At 39.9% G+C, this 17116-nt stretch overlaps 1 protein-coding gene across 1 annotated transcript in view; it reads left to right on the top strand.

The window, feature by feature from the left end:
• CSMD3 (CUB and Sushi multiple domains 3) overlaps positions 1-17116 on the top strand; it is a 650552-nt gene that overhangs the window by 100237 nt on the left and 533199 nt on the right. Inside the window, exon 2 of the mRNA XM_044421466.1 lies at positions 8327-8549. Within this exon, the coding sequence (XP_044277401.1) occupies positions 8327-8549 (223 nt within the window). The remainder of the gene's footprint in view (positions 1-8326; positions 8550-17116) is intronic.

The raw sequence follows: 17116 nt of genomic DNA, 5'->3' as shown, positions 1-17116 counted from the left end.
TGACTTCAGTTAATTGATATGTGCTCTTCTTCAACATTGGCTTAATGGTCCAGGTATCCTAAATGATCATCACCAGACCTCCCACATTTTGAGGTGTGTGGGTGCCAATCCAGAACAGTGTTGGAGACTCAAGTAAAGCGACTTACTCCCAAGTCCAACTCGAGTCATGTTAGTGACTTGATTCAGACTCAGCTTGGGAGCAATGAGTGAGTTACTCATCTCAACTTGAAATTACTACCATTTGTATGGCCAGGTCACTCCAGAGCTTACTGTGCAGCAGGATATTCTGGACTGCAGGCATCAACACAGCAGAGGCAGTGGGAGGGATTTTCAAATGGTGGGGGTAGGATAAGGATTCTGTTTGTTTAAATAAATCATGATTGACATAAAGGATTTTTACAGTACATCACTGAGAAAAATGCAGATGGAAACATTGGGGGGGGGAGGGTTACAACTCTGATCCACACACAGACATCCCACCACCACCTCCCTTTTTTCTGTTAAAGTTGGCTCTTGAGACTTGAGAAGAGACTCGAGATTTGACCCAAAAAATTCTGGCAATGACTTGGGACTCAACCTGGACTTGAAAGGAAAGACTTAAGGCTTGGAGTAAAGGACTTGAACACATAACTGACCCAGAAGCAGGAGCGGGGAGTCAATCTTAGAAGCAAGTGCAACTTCTGAAGCCTACCATTTTATTCCCCCACTATGTGGCCCCAACAATGCATGGCAGAGTGACCATTCAAGGTCCTAGAAGCATTGTAGGCAGAATTAAAATTTTAGGCACCACGGACACTGGCTTTGTTTCTGCTGTTGGGCAGGTACGGGAACAGAAGTGCTGTGCAAGGGAAAGTGGATTCTCCTGGACTGCTTTGGCAGATGGCTTTGCTGCACCCTGTTGTCTTCTCTACTACCCAAGGGAAACTGTGAATCATGAAGGAGTCACTTGCAGAAGGAGCTGCTAAGGTCCTGCCAAACCTGACACCAACAGTAGTTTCAGGAAATGTTTATGAGCATTCCAAGTATTCTAAACTTTGATACTGTCACAAGGCAAAAGTAGGTGGCACTGTGTGTTACTGGGAGAGGCTAGCAGCTCAAAAGGAACAGTGAGTATGTGTGTTTTATATGAATGATGATCTGTGTACATGAGTATTGCACATGGGCAGTGACAACGTGAGCATGTACACATTTGTGTGAATGGGAGAATATGAGGTAACATGGATGAAATAGTTGCACTTTATGCAGATGATGACACAAACATAAACAATAGGCAGTCTGCTCTTGAGTACTTGATCAGGGAGCCCTTATCTACTCAGTATGAATGTCAGAATTTTCTACTTTAACAGCAGAATTCTGAGCAGGACTACCCAGAGGTAAATTATGCTACAGTTCTTGGGACTTACCGTCAGATACAAGGGCATAGAACTGCAACCTAAATTAACTTTGCCAAATGCTTATTAGAGGGTCCAGAAACTATTCTTATTATTCATCCATAATATTAATAAAGCCTACCCTTTTTATACCATACTTCACATTATGTTTCAAATTGCTTTCCCAACGTTAAGTAATGTGTTGTTTCTTTAACATCCAATTACAGAAAAGCACTTTGTTTGAATGCAGCAAGTTATTTTTTATTCCATTAATCATTTACATGTTACTGCAGTAATTCAACAAAGTCAAGACATCATAAACACCAATGATGAAAGTGTTTTCCTGAAACTTGTTAGGCTCACTGAACACCGGTTTCAGTTTAAAACACTGCATTAAATTACCACTAAGTAATTAAGTGAGAGACAGAGAAGCATTATTAGTGTAGAAACTCCTATTAGCAAGTTATATAATCCAAAATTCACTTTAAAAGGAGTACCTATATGTGAGTTAATTTAGCACAAGTCTGTAGTCAACTTTAGAGTATCATCCCAGATGGTCTGTTGTTATCTATTAATTGTTATAACCCTATTTCAAAATGTGTTATTGCACTGTGACTTCCATACCTTTTTATTTATTTTTATTTATTTTATTTTTTACCAACACTTATCAGCCCCACCAAAGTTCCCTTGTGCCATGGTAGTGCTGGTGCTGATGGGTTTTTTGCTTCTGCTTCCACTTCCTTTTTCCCGCTTCCCTGCTTCCCTGCTTCTGCTCTTGTTCTTGATGCTTCTGCTTCTGCTGCTTTTTCTTCCCATCTCCCATATAACATAGTAATAAAATGATTGATCCAAACTCATCATATCATCAATTTCACTCTATACTAATCTGGAAACCAGTGACGTGGAGCATGGACTGGGAAATGCATAAGAAGATAATGTTAGGTGATAGGTTTCATGACCATAAACTGTGGAAGAAAGGAATAAGCATTGGGAAGGCAGTATGGTCTATGCTATCGTGCAAGAATGGGCAACTTGTAGCCCTCCAGATAATTTGGCCAACAACTTTCAACAGACCTAGCCAGCACAGCCTAAAGGAGTGATCATGGGAGCTAAGTATGTGTAGGATTGCAAACCCAGGCTGCAATTATGCGGAACTTACTTCCCCAAAGATATATATAGGATTGGGAATCAAAAACATGGGAACTCAGAACATACTTCAGTATAAGGGCTCCTTTGTCCTTGAATTCACTTCTAAAGGTGTTTCCTGCCTTTGGGATGCATACTTTGAGTGACAAGGTGCCATGGCTTAAGCTGCCTTGTCAAATCTATGACCGTGACATTTCCAAAGTTGTAAAATTAAGTGATATTATTGTTTTCAGAGGTGTTACAAGGGCTGCATTCCCTTAATATTTCCTCACACTTTTATCTTGTTTGACTTCTATTATATTTCACCAGCAAGGTTGTTCCAAAATTATACTGCAATTGTTCTTTCACTGGAAACAGGTAGGAGAGTCCATAATGGAAAAGTCACCCAGGTTAACTGTATGTATAATGTTCTAGAATTTGGCATCTTTTGTTAAATGACTGCAAGGACAACCAGGGCTGGGAAAGGGATCAGATCTTAGGGAAGTAAAATTAAGGATCAGAAAATATAGTACTGGTGGGCAAAATGGACCCATTGTCTAATTCAGTCTAAGGCATCTCCGTATAACTACCTGCAGTGGCATCTCCTTATAACCGCCTGGGGTGCACCCCCCATCCAAATTATTACATGTGCTACTACTCTCCATCCAAGAAATGCCAACTTGTTTTCTATTGCAATGTTTGGGGGAGAAATATTAGGGAAATACTGAGGGTTTTTGGTGAATGGAGTGAGCAGTTATAAAATGGAAGAACGATTCAATGTTGGCTTATGTAACATTATTATAATTACATTTCTATGAGTAATAATCAACATCCCAACCATATTGACTTGGAAGTTATATTGATCTAAAAAGAATTTAATTTCCCCAAACTCAAGCATGTGTGACTGTTTTAGGTTGCTTAGATTTAAAACTACTGTCCTATTGGCTCGATCTATTCATGTCTTCATTAAGATTGTATGCTAGGAAGGGTTCTTAATACTTAGTGGTTTGGCAATTGTAGAAATAAATAAGGACAAACTGTCTAGGCCTGCTATTCTTCCATGTACTGGGGCTGAATTTTACAGTTGAGAGCTTGCTGAATGTATGTAGGTTCCATGTTTAATACTTGCATTTATGGAAGTCTCCCATAGCAGAGTTTCAGCTACAATATTTGTGTGTGTGATTGAAATGTTCAGAAATGGAGCATGTCCCAACTCGACCCCTCACTTGATTTTAATAGTGTGAGAAGAAAATACATGAAGAAGGCCTACCTGGGGTTCTTTTTAGGTGACACTATTGAGAAAGTCAATATAAACTATTACCAATTGCAGTAAGGAAAAGTGGAAGCTACAGAACAGCTCATTGTGCCTAGATTCCATCTTTCCTCTTTGATACAGTTTTGGCTGCTGTTGCCTGCAGCACCTGTTCAGTCTTCCCCTGAGCTTTCTAGTACTGAGTCATGAAGGCCTCTCTAATCTTGCTGAAGCTTGCTTCCAACCGCACCTGCTATGTTTTGATCATAGCTAGCTTATGCCTAAATAGTTACCAGGACTTACTTTTGACTTTCCCTGCCACTTTAATCTCATTGCTGTTTTCCTACTTGAAGATCTTGCCATGATTATATGACACTTGGGAAGGCATTAGCCTCTCTCTCTCTCTCTCTCTCTCTCTCTCTCTCTCTCTCTCTCTCTCTCTGGGTGGCTGTAGGTGTACGTGCAGGAACAGTATATGTGCAGACCACATAACACAACATCCTATCACCCTGCAGCTTTCTCATCCTTCTTTGGAATTCAAAGAACCAGAATAGATTTATTTGGTGGATGCTTTATCAGTAACTAAATTTCTGTGTAAATATCATTAAAGATTTACAGGCCACAATTTAATGAAGCAGTTATATAACTGCAAGCAAACAAGTCCCTATGAACATAACCAGTTTTCTATTTTTTGTGTTGGGTGCAGATTTAATCCATCCTTAAAGTTGATTTTTAGGTCCTACATGTCTAGAGAAAGGGAGGGAAAGGGAGATGGATAATGTACGAACAGTGCTTACTTCAACAAGTACCGTGTTAAACTATCTGCTCTTCTGTTCCTCTTGTTTAAGCTGCAGCAATGCATTAACTAATGTCTTCAAAGCAAATCAATGAATTGTGGGTCTTAAAGCATTGCCACATTGATCTATGGATATTTTTTCACCTTCAGCTTTTTGCAGTACAGCTATATTTGGATATGGGTCTGAATATTGACTGCATAGAGAACATTCTGGAAGGCTCCCCCCCCCCCGCCCCTAGTGCTGGCTTTCTTCCTCTTCTGCAGGGTGGGGAACTTGCTGCTCTACAGATGTTTTGAACTCTGAACATTCTGCAGTATTTTATATGCTGGCTAGGCCTGATGGCACTTGAGTTTAGAAGCTGCACAGCCCTGCTTTGCAGCCACACTCAACTGACTCCTTTCTGGCCCTTCCTGACCCTCCCTTCTTTCCTAATTCCCCTACAAACCCAACAGTTGGAACACTACATGTGTTATTCCTGTTATTTATTTGATCATTTATTATTTACTTTAAGTATTTATAGGTTAGAGGCTCTCCAGTCAATCAGCTATCCTCTGAGTAAGTTCAATGCATACCATTTTGCAATATTCCAAAAAAGGATCACTAATAGAGTGAGTTCACACACTTATGGTTTCCTTCAGGCATTCAGACATTCCTTCAGATTGTTCCCTGTGCATTCATAAGAGTTCAGTTATGTGAAAAGAGCCCTTCATGTTTGTCATTGTACAAGCACTCTTTTGTGAAATTAGGGAGATTAGATGGGCACAACAAATACAGCATAATATATATGCATTTTGTGTGCATATATTTTCTATTATACACAGCATTTTGCCCAATATAAACATTTTGTATGTGTTTTTGGATTGCAGAACTGTATCAAAAACTTCTGAAAATGCAAAGGTCAAGAGAGAACTGTGCAGTTTGCATATCAATTTAGGAATTATGAGTTTAGTTAAGTCCAGTTAAAATGCAAACTGATCAAAAAGATTTTTCCTGTCCCTAAAACTGATATTAAACCTCTTCCACCCATTTGGAGTAGATGGGAAGAAATCAATAAAAGAATGTTGTGCTTTAGCCCACATGAGATGATTCTTTAAGAGCATCTATATTTTGAATTATGAGAAGGTATATTTTTTAAAAGGAGCTTGAAAAAACCCAGAATATATTCAAGAGCTGATATTTGATCCTTGTTGTGAATGTTGTCCACAGTTCTGAAACCTCTGTCATGTCTCCCCCAAGGCAGGCTGCTGAGACCTGAAATAGCTCTCCCTCCAGCTAGATGAACTCAGGCAGATTCTTTCTCATTGGCAATGCATAGAAATCTGAGACACATAAAGCCAGGAAAGCCTGGGAATCTGTGCTAAAACTCCCTGCATTTGTCTAAAAATAGAAAATGCTAAATCTGCTTTCAGAATGGATTATGCAAATCAACCATATTTGCATATCATTGTTCAACTTGCCTGCTCTGTTCAGGTTCCTTTTGCAGAATTTTTAAATTCCATTTCATTTTCAGTTGGCTTTCTTGTCAGCAGGATTAAACCAAATTCAAGGTCTCTCTGCCACTGGGAAGACAGGATATCAGCAAGAAGCCTAGATTTATCCCCAGTGTGCTAATAGATTGAGATAAGTGAGTTCCTACAATGCACTTGGGGTCTGACTTGCCCTCTTTGGTGATGGGACTGCAAGTCTGAACGCATATCCAAGTGGGAGAGCTATTTGGAGTTTCTGAACTATTCTCTAATGCACCAGAACCCCAGTATAAAAATATCCCCTTTTGCCAACACTTCATTAGGAGATAATAAGGGATCCCATCAAGAAGCCCCAGTGGAAGCATGGCCATATCTATTGGCTAGCTGGGGAGAATGGCTTCTTGAACTACAGAGGGTTTGCTCACTAAAGCAGAGCTGCTCACTCAGAAAGAGCTCCAGCTACTCAAGCATTTGTCTGAACACACAAGGGGTGCATGCATGCGTGTGTGTGTGTGTGTGGAGGGGTGTCTGCTAGCAGCACCCCTTGCAATTCTTTGCAGAGTTCCTCTTCAGAACTTTGTGTATTCAGCATAAAGCTCTATCTAGGAAGTCTTGGGATGCTCAGGTAAATATGTACAGAGGTAATTCTATCTGCAGCAGCTACTAATATTCTGATTACAGAGTTTGCATAGGGGCTGCTTTGTTGGATCTATAGGGCATGGAAGAGGTACACACACACACACAGAGGGGGGCACCCTTGTTTCTGCTGTCAGCAGTGGTGGAAAAAGAGCTATCTGTATGAGGGTTGGGCACTGCAGCTCTGGAGGAATTGCAATAATTCCAGAGTTTCTGATCTGGATATTGATAAGGGTGCTTAATGAGTACAGGGCCATGATGAGTATGGGGACTTGTGGAATAGTTACTTATAAAGAAAAAACATCCTCATTTCCACTGAGATCTTAATACAGTTCTGGCAAATAGTGATCTATTAACTTGAATGAATTCATTTCTAGCAATCCAGAACGCAGGGATAGGGGTCCAAAACCAAGCAAGGTCCATAGCTTGGGGGGGAAAGGATAAAGTCACCTCCCCGCCCACACATCCAGATTGGGGTTCCTTCTCACAGTGGTGGAAAATGCAGCTGCTTGCTAGGAAAATGTGATTTGGGAGTCTAGTAAGCCCACTTGAATACACATTTTTCTTCCAAAAGCAGAACAGGGATTTAAAGGGGAAAAAGGGCATGCCATGATTTTATTCCCTTGTCCCCCTGAATGTGTGAACTACTGCTGGGAAAATACTTAAGAGAATGTGAGGTGATGAATAAGCTCTGAATTGATGGTAAATTAGAGCAATCGCCACAAAGGGGCCTGTTCTACCATGAGATATTGAATATTATTCAGGCATTCTGTCAAGGGAGATCATGGTTATGCCTTGTAGAGAAGGCTTTGTCATTTCCACCTGTAGTGAACTAAGAATGATTTCCAAAGTGAGAGTGTCATCATGGAAAACCTTGCAAGTCTTTCCGCATGTTAAGGGCTAATAACTGCTTATCTTGACTGCAGCACCACATGAAGAAAAGGGCAATCTCTTTGGCAATCAGGTCTCAAACTGTTTAGGGTTTTACAGCTTAATAAGAACTCTTTGAGAAACCTATTTGCATCCAGTGTCACTAGTGTAATGTGCTCCACTTTCCAGTTGGAAAACTCTGCTTAGCAATTAGCTCACAGCATTCTGCTCTAACCTGTTTCTTTGGAATGGACTTAACTTGTGGCTCCAGCGGGTCTCAACAGAGGAACACAAGTGAAAGCAAACTGTTTTCATAATTTAGCATCATAGAGAGAAAAATAGGCAGAACATACATATCTTCATACATGTGAATGAAAAGAGGTTTTGCAACCTAAAGGGAAGATAGTTGTATGACACATTGATCAGAAATGTATATGTAGCAAGGGATATTCCAGCCAACCTTGAAACCAGCTTTCGGGAGGAGGTGGGAAGGGGAGGAGTGAGGTATGTTCTTTTCCAGGTGCTGCTTCAACTTAACTTTCTCTCAAGCAAGCACAAAAGACTTCGATGGCTGAAACTAAGTCCTTTGCAGGCTTACAGAAGCATGGTGGTGACCTGAACCTCTGCACTTGATTTCCTTGAGGTTCTGTCCTTGATAGGATGCCTATAAACTTTCAAGTTTGACTAGATATGGGCACTGAACTTCTGATAATAATACTTAGCTCATTGAGCAATTCTGGCAAAAAACGGTATGTTTTATCAATGAGATGCTCATGATAATCATTAATTTACTCTTCTTTGCTTCTGCAGGATTTATTTATACATGTGGTGGAACTTTAAAAGGACTCAATGGAACTATAGAAAGCCCTGGCTTCCCATATGGATATCCAAATGGTGCAAATTGCACATGGGTAATAATTGCAGAAGAAAGAAATAGAATACAGATAGTATTTCAATCCTTTGCTCTAGAAGAAGAATATGATTATTTATCATTATATGATGGGCATCCTCATCCTACTAACTTCAGGACAAGGTAAATCTTAATTTATTCTTTCATAATGTGACTTGTTACAATTTCATACATTTTCTGGGAATTTTCTTACTGGCAATATCAAAAAGCAAATTGTTTCATTTTTTAAAAGCAGTCTTACTTATCCTATTTTCAGTAGAGGATTCTAAAATCCAATTACATAATGAGCATCACCAAAGCAGAACATTGCTACAGCACCCTCAAAATGACTGTTGCTTTGACATAAATATATTTGTTTTTGTACATCTTGTACTTTTACAGATCAAGGCAATACTTAGCTTGTCATATCCCAGGCATTATTTTATTCTTTATAAGGATAGTTATGCTGGGTATATCCTCATGCACATGTCATTGGCAGAACACAAGCTTGGTTCCAAGGTACCTCGACTAGTGATATAAGACCAGGTGAAAATGTTTACCAGAAGCAGTGAAGAACTGGTGCAAGCAGACATATGTGCCATTTGCCCATGAACCATCTTAATTTTATAATGTTCCCTGTTTTTGAGTTGGGGAAGGGATATTGCCCTCACTTGCCTTTTGCCCTTCTCTCCCCACAATGGTTTGTCCATATAGCAATGTTACTGAACATGCATTTCAAAGATATTCAGAAACTTTTATAGTAAAGGAAAACTATCCCCTCTTTCTAATGAATGACAGTTTGGGCATGTTCACAAATTCATTTTCATCAGTAAGGGTGCCATCCTACATATATTTAGACAGAAACAAGTCCTACAACTCTGAGCTTTCACCAGCTAGCTATTTTGGCTTGGTAATGCTGGAAGTTGTAGGATTCTTTTCTATCTAAACATTCATAGCCTGAAATCCTTTATATTACAAAAATTTGTGATGACTTTTATTGGCATATAAGCTTATGTCTTACAGCAAAGCTGAGAGTAGGCCTCACACTTAAGGAGAACAACAGGCACAAGTGCAGTGGCTGATGGGATATGTGCCAATAGCAGGAGGACTGGGCAAGAAGGGTAGGAATTATGCTGCCATAGGAACTACTGAATCACACTTCAGGCACAACCAGGCAAAAACTGCACATCATGAGAAGCACTCAGGATTGTTTGTCATGACAAGCTGAAGTTCTAATAGACAAGGAACCATGCTCTCAGTGGAACAGGAGTTTAACTCTTTCTCTCCTTGTTAGTTTTCCACAGAATTCACTTCTCAGGAGTTGCTATCTGCATCTTAGGAGAAGCCTAGGCCCTTTCCTGACCAAATGGCTACCATGGGGGCAACTTTGGCAGTTGGGAAGGAGAAGCAAGCAAGCATGCAAACACAGAGATAAGGATTAGCATCCATGCACACAGCTCTGCCCACAATTAACCTCTTCTCAATTCGTGCAGGATTACCTACTCACACTGAGGAAGAATGTTCAGCTGATCACTGTCTGGATTTGTCTACAATCTTCTCCACCCCTAGTCTGCACTGTGCTTAATTTGGTTTAGAAATGAAGTTGGTTCAATAGGTCCACTGGAAATTGGCAGAGATACGTGGAAAAATATGAATAGGTTTCGCTGGCCATTTATAGGCGCATATATGATGATTGACAAGTCTCAATGCCTGCTGTCTGGGGGCTGTTGGACCCATGAGTCAGGATGCAGTGGGGCCAACCTACTTTGAGGCACCAGGTGGAGGTGACATGGGAATTTACTAGTTACCTTTTTTCTCTAAGCTTAGATCTAAGCTCTGTCTATGGCCTTAGTGGGGTTTTCCAGAGCAATCCTATGGCCCTGGGAGGCAGTCCAGGAAACATGGGGTGGCTCTCTAAATAGCCCTAACTTTTTCATCATAGCCCATTACTTTTTGAGTCCTGATTTTCTTTGCCATTTTGAGACCAAATAATATGAGAAGTGAGGATTATCATTCTGTGCACTTCTATCACTCCCTGAGGTACTGTGTGCAATGTTTACATAAGTCTATCATAGGAATAGCATGAATTAAATTATATAAGGTTAAATTGTTTATTTGGAAAGTTTTATTGGAATTGGTATTTAGAAATGTAAAACCCCTAAATATTAAGCTTGTGTAAAAGTGGTGTTGTTTTTACTATACCCCACCCTTTCCCAAAGTATTCTGGGTGGTTCACAACAATAGAATCTTAGAGCAATGGGAGCTTAGAAAAGAAAAAGAAGCAAGTATGTCTTGTATGGTTTTCCTGGCAATTGAACATATTGGAGAGTAGAAAGCATAGATGTGACGGGTCTGAGTGAAATACAGGTAGAAGATTTTAGAGCTGGCATTGGTAGGGAGTATTAGAGAGGATTTTAATACGCCAATGGATTAAAGAGTACTGAAGGGAAAGAAGAGGTTTGGTGATATAGAGAGAGACCTTCAGGGTATGGGAGCAGAACTCAGTTGCAGTGGGGAAAGTTCTGTGGAAAAGAAGATTCACCAACAGCAGTACTCGTAAGAGAGTCTTCAGACTGACAAGTTAAATTGCCTATCTTGTATGATCAGGTACTGGAGCAGGGCCTTCAAGCTAACAAAACTTGGTAGAAAAAAAGAAAGAGGGAGAAGTTGGAGCTTGCTAATTGAGAAAAGATGCTTTTATAAATAGCATTTTTTCACTGTTTTTGTTATTTCAATACCATGTGAATTCTTTCTTCAATTTACAGTCATTCACAATCTTGTTTCAGTTAACTGGCAATTTCTTACATTGCCTTATAACATTTTCACTTTACGCTATTTCTGACAAGTTATTGAGCTGAACCTTTATCATTCCAAAACATTAGAAAATATTTTAATGCATTTTTTGTTTTGTTTTCTTTTTTCTAATACAAATAGTATTATGAAAGCTAATTTCTAATCCCTTTCATCATGCCTGTTATTGGCTTGATATCTTCTTGGTTCCATTTATAAATCACTGCCATTATGGAATCCAGTAAGGAATGAACAAGCATTCTTGATCTTCTTGATATTCCATGTTGGACCCTTTAAAAAAATGGCCGAGACGATATTTATTTATTTATTTATTTATTAAAACATTTTTATGCCGCCCCATTCGCCGAAGCCTCGAATATGCCCATATTCAGTGGCTGAAGAATAAACAACCTTGACTATTTAGAGAAATATCTCTTTTTATTATACATGTAATGGGAACACTCTAGCAACTCCTTTAAAGGTAAGGATTGAGCAAGTAGTTGCCTTCCTATTCTTTGGAGGATGTATTGATCTTTATATAAAGTTTTCTTTATCACCGAGGACCTCCTGAACTTTTCAGAGTCCTCAGGGGTTCTTTCAAAAACATGCAATAAATAAAAGAGGGTCCAGGTAATTTACTTCTCTCTTCACTGCTCCTTCTCTGTCCAAATTGACCAGCTGAGCAAATGCAGTCTGAAATGATTAGGAGCCAATGAGGGGCTCAGCATTTTTGACACACCTCTGAACTACACAGCACAGAATCATTGATTTTCTTCAAACTGTGCTGCTGCTTTGGTCACCACTTAAGACAGAAGCAGAACACAAAGAAGTAGGTAAGGTTTACCACTGGGATTCAAATAGTAAGGAAGGACACAAGAAATAATGAGACTCTAAATGTCACCCAAAGCCTCTACATAAATATAAGCATGAAGGTGATTCTCAGAGATCAGGTAGCAATGCTGTGCTGAAAATTTCTTTGGCAATTTTCCACTGACAGTTGCAAACAATTCAATGGACAGCTGTTTGTTTTTTTAATTTCTTATACATTATTTTGGGTGGGATATGATGTTCTTGAAGTTACCCAGAAGCACTGCCAGAATTATTATTTTTTTGCGGGGGGAGGCAGGCAAGATATTTCTCCACTCCAACTAGACAGCTTCTCCCTACCAGTCCATGGTGCACTGTTTTTACAGAGCTGCTGCCTAAACTTGTCCAGCTATTGTAGGAAAGTGCATCCTTGGCCAAGATGATGACCATACATGCACCATTTTAATAACTTGATTCGCAGCATGGTGATCCTATCAGAGACTACCTTGGGAGGTGGGAATCCCCCTCTCTGTTGGCCTCCAAAGTAAACATCTGATTGGTTAGATGATTAATTAAGGCCATGATCCAATGGAGAGGACCATGACCTTCTGAGCGTGGAGACCCCTGCTCAGTCAATGCAGAGTGGAAGGAGTAGTGGAGGAAATACTTATCTCCCCACGCCCCTTGCTCTGTATTGCTGCTAGAGTGGCTCACAAGTAGGTGGGTAGAAGAGAAGGAGGCTGGAGCAGCTTCGGGATCCTCATATCTCTGCCACCCCAGACAGAGTGTTGGAGACAGAGGATCCTTCCTTCCAGTTACTAAAGAAAAAACAGTAACAAACAGCAGTCTTGACTGGTTGCCATCATGTCCTTTCCTTTAGATGTGCTGCAGCCTGGCAAGAGGAGAATTGGGCTGCAATTTAACTCTTCATCTATTAATGTAATATAAAATGGAACACAGTAGGGGCAAAACCTTGGCTGGTCACTCCTCTGCTGTTTTTGTCTTTAGTGGCAGAGGACAACAAGAGTAATATGCTGCTATGGCCAACTCTTTGGGCTTCTCTGGGGACTCTCCTGAACCAGGGACAGCCAGACCAGGGTCTCCTGAGTCCTAGTCCCTTTAGTTACAAGGCAACAGGGGTAGGTGGCCACACGTGGATGTGTATGAATGTTCTGCCTTCCACTGTGCAATCATCACTCTAGCACTCTGCAGCCTCCCTGGAGTCCCACGCTTCAGTTAAAGTCTGGATGAAGAAGTAATGAGGTAATTCCACCTCTTCAGCTTTCTTGGATCAAAAAGTGCCGACTGTTGCAGAGCGTGCCGTGCAGAGCAGCATAGTATGGAGAATGAAGCACATGCGCTCATCAGTAAATTACTGCAGCATCCCTGAATGGTGGCCTCAGAGCAAAGAGCTCCATCTAAGGCAGTCTGTCCCACTATCCTGTTAGGAAGCACTTTATAATTGTGTGTGTGTGTGTGCACGTGTGTGTGTGTGTGTGTGTGTGTGTGTGTGTGTGTGTGTGAGAGAGAGAGAGAGAGAGAGAGAGAGAGAGAGAGAGAGAGAGGAAATGCATTTACTTTGTGCTTTTATAAAAACATGTCTAATTTTCATTGTGAAGCCAATATGGAAACAAACAAAAAAAATGTTATCTTTCAAAATTCAAACTTTTCTAAATTTTGCAGTGGTGCTCGAAGTGTTTAATGTTGTTGGTTAGGTGAAACTGTTGGTGAAAATGCATACATTACTAAAAATAGCATTGCATGCATTATATTATGAAAATTAGTTTCCAACAATTGTATATTAGGAAACGCTGCATGCAAAAATGTAGGCATCAAGGGAAGTATGGACATAAATGTATGCAAGAGTTTATGCAGACTCTTTTTTAAAAAAATTGCAGATGTTCAGAATGAACTGCATTTAAGATGGGAAAGAAATGAGAAAACAAAAGAAACCTAATGCTCATTTGGAATACCCTTTACTAAAATTTGAATCCATTGGCTTGGGCCCCACTCCCTAGAACAACAAAAAAGAAATTTGCTACAGTGATAGTCTGTTATATATATATAAAGATGGCTATTGCCTCTTAATAGTGTCTTTGTCTATCCAACTTCAAAGATAGAAGCTTGGAGAACATCCTGTGTCACCCTTTTGGTACACATTTAGGCTCCCTGGCTTGGAGAAACCAACAGTTTGTTAGAAAGAAAAGAAAAGAGAAAAATTACCTGTATTTTATCTCCCTCCAACTTATACATTTTAGCTGTTTTTCTATATTCTAAATTCAGCCTTAATTAGCCATTAATGTTTTACATCCTCTTGAACCCTGACTACTCAATCCAGGCTCCACACTGGACTTGGCAACATATCTGGCTTGTTACCAGGATTTATCCAATTCTTTGACAGAATTCTTAATGGAAGCCTGAGGCAGAGCTTCTCCTATGATAAGGTGAAGCAGAAGATATGGGAGTCTGGTGGTAGGATTGCACTTAAAGGGATTTATAGCTGTTGGGCTGTTGAGTCATTCTCTCTCTCTTCTGCATCTGAACCCTGAATCATGCTGTACTGATTGCTTTTTAGAAGATGGGGTCAATTAATTTTCTTTGGGTTTGGATACATTGTGACCAAAGTTCTAGATAGTAAAATTGTGGCTCTTCTGAAAAGTTAGTAACTTCATGACATGACACTTTGCTCCTAACTATGGATTGCGAGCCCACTGCCCGTCCCTAAGGTATTTTGAGTCTACTTTGACATCATAAAGAATGTACTTAACTAAAGCTGTGATGGTTTATCATATCATGTGAGACAGATATATGGCTTGAATAACCCATAATTTTCTAGCCATGTCAGGGAGAAAACTCAATATTCATAAGGAAAGAAAATATGTTTTAAGAAAGAAATATTGTATGCCTTCAAATGGTAAAGAAACCACCATTCTTGGGCAAGGCGGTTATCCACATGTTCGAAGTAATTGCGGATGGAATAACTGTCCATTCAAAACAGAGCAGAAAAGAACAGAACACTTTGATTGACAAGCCTTGTATTAGTTATCTTCTAATCAGTATAAATTTACCCCTGGTAGACAATCATGCTAGGGAAGATGAAGGCAGAAGAAAAGGATGACCAATATTAGATGGATGGACTCCTTAAAGGAAGCCACAGCCTTGAGTTTACAGGAGCTGAGCAGGGCAGTCATGGTTGGGCATTTTGAAAGGCTTTCATACAGAGAGTTGCCAAAAGGCAGAGGTGACTTGGCAGCCCATAACACAAATGCATGTACTGACATTTGTGTTAGTATGCAATTTGCAACTTGCCCACATGGTCCAAACCTTTTCCATATCATTATTTTCATGCAAAATTGAATTTCCATTTCTTCCTGGTGTGTTTATGAACTATCTGCTTTCTTTCAGAACCAATGTAAATATTAGGAAGTCACTATCCCTCCCCCACAAATCTCTACTCTTTTTTTATAAGGAAGTTTAAAGTAAGCATAGATCTGCTTTTTCTGAATGTAGGATTCCACATCCTGGTAGCACATCATTTCCTACCCAGGACTAACAACACCCAGCGTTCCAGCATCCCTGGATGCTGTTCCCACCAGGGATGCTCTGTTCTCACCCAGAAGAAGTCCTCCAAAGTAAATTTAGTTTGCCTTGGGCCATGTATATACCAAATCACAGCATAAAGAATTTCTGGGCATCAGCTTCTCTTACCATGAATGTATCCTGGAACTTGAGACCCTAAACTTCTGTCAGTGCTTGGGTCTCAAGTAGAGAAGCCAACTGGGGTCTAAAGCATCACTTACAGCAACTATTAGGCAGAATGAAACCTCTGGATTGACATATGTGTGCCCTAGTACAGCAAGGTGACTCCCCCTGATCTCTTCTTCCTCTAGCACAGGCATCAAACCCACAACGCTCCAACAAGGGATTACAATTATTCCTAAAGTGTGAGTGTATTTTTCCATCTTGAGTAACGAATTAGCTGCATGTGTGGGTAGATAGGCGCTCTGTCCTCCACCCTTCTCTCTCACTCACACAGTAATGTTTTTGTCTGATTCCTTTTGTTAAGTATAATATTTAACATGTCTCCTCAAAATAGCAAATGCTGCTGTATTTAGATCAAGGCATGGATTAGCATAGCCTTCATTCTCTTGTGGAAGGCTAAGAGAAGAATACTGGGGATTTTGCACTGAGAGAATTGCTCTCTCTGTGTGTTTGTGTGTGTAGACTAATACTTGCAGTTACAATGAGTTGCAGCCCCCTTTATTTTAAACAGCCCGTCTGTGGCTCCAAGCCAAACCTTGGCTGAGAGCTCTTCAGCCACATCGAAAATGGAGCATGTGGTGAGGAAGTTGGAAAGGAACCATTTAATCTCTGCAAGCTCTGTTTTCAGAATGTCAGCTGCAGTCTGTCAGCCAAGCTGTAACTTGGAGCCGCACTCTGGATCTCTCTCTCTTTTTTTAAGAAAACAAGAGGTTGGAGAAAGCACTCTCACAACCATGTTGCTGTGAGTAGACACCCTGAAGTCCATCTTTTCAATATTCACCAAATAATTTCTCAGGTCCTAGTTGAATCCCTGTCTTCAGCATTACATCTATGCATGTGAGGAAAATGACGAATTTTTCTACATAAGTCTGTTAATCCACTCATTCTACTTTCAGTTTTGTTGAAGAATTGAAATGAAATTAACCTGCCCTGGCAGTATAGAAATTAATTAAATAACTAAACATTACAGCAGATACCTTTCTTTTCCTGTTTTTCTGCTACTTAACTTCTAGGTTACACTGAATTATAGTAGAATAGTTATATCAAATACACAAATGTAAATCACGCTTCTTTCCATTTTCACAGTTAAATCTACATTTCAGAGTCATGAGATCATCTAATGATTTTTAAAAATATATTTATACTGTTAATTGCAAAATCAAAACCAAAATGTAAAACAAACGTAATATTATGGCATTATTATGTGAGATTGGAGTGAATTTATTGCAAAGAATACATACATGCTATATACCCCTGTATGTTTAATGTATGGCAAGACGTACTACTATTATTAAAGATAATTATGCACAGACTTCAACAAAGGCAGACCAGATGTCCATGTTTGTGTCCAT

This window comes from Varanus komodoensis, unplaced genomic scaffold (assembly GCF_004798865.1).
Source record: "Varanus komodoensis strain SLA01 unplaced genomic scaffold, ASM479886v1 scaffold12, whole genome shotgun sequence".
Lineage (NCBI taxonomy): Eukaryota > Metazoa > Chordata > Lepidosauria > Squamata > Varanidae > Varanus > Varanus komodoensis.
Note: the sequence above shows the minus strand (reverse complement) of the source record. Positions and strands in the feature narration are given on the sequence as shown.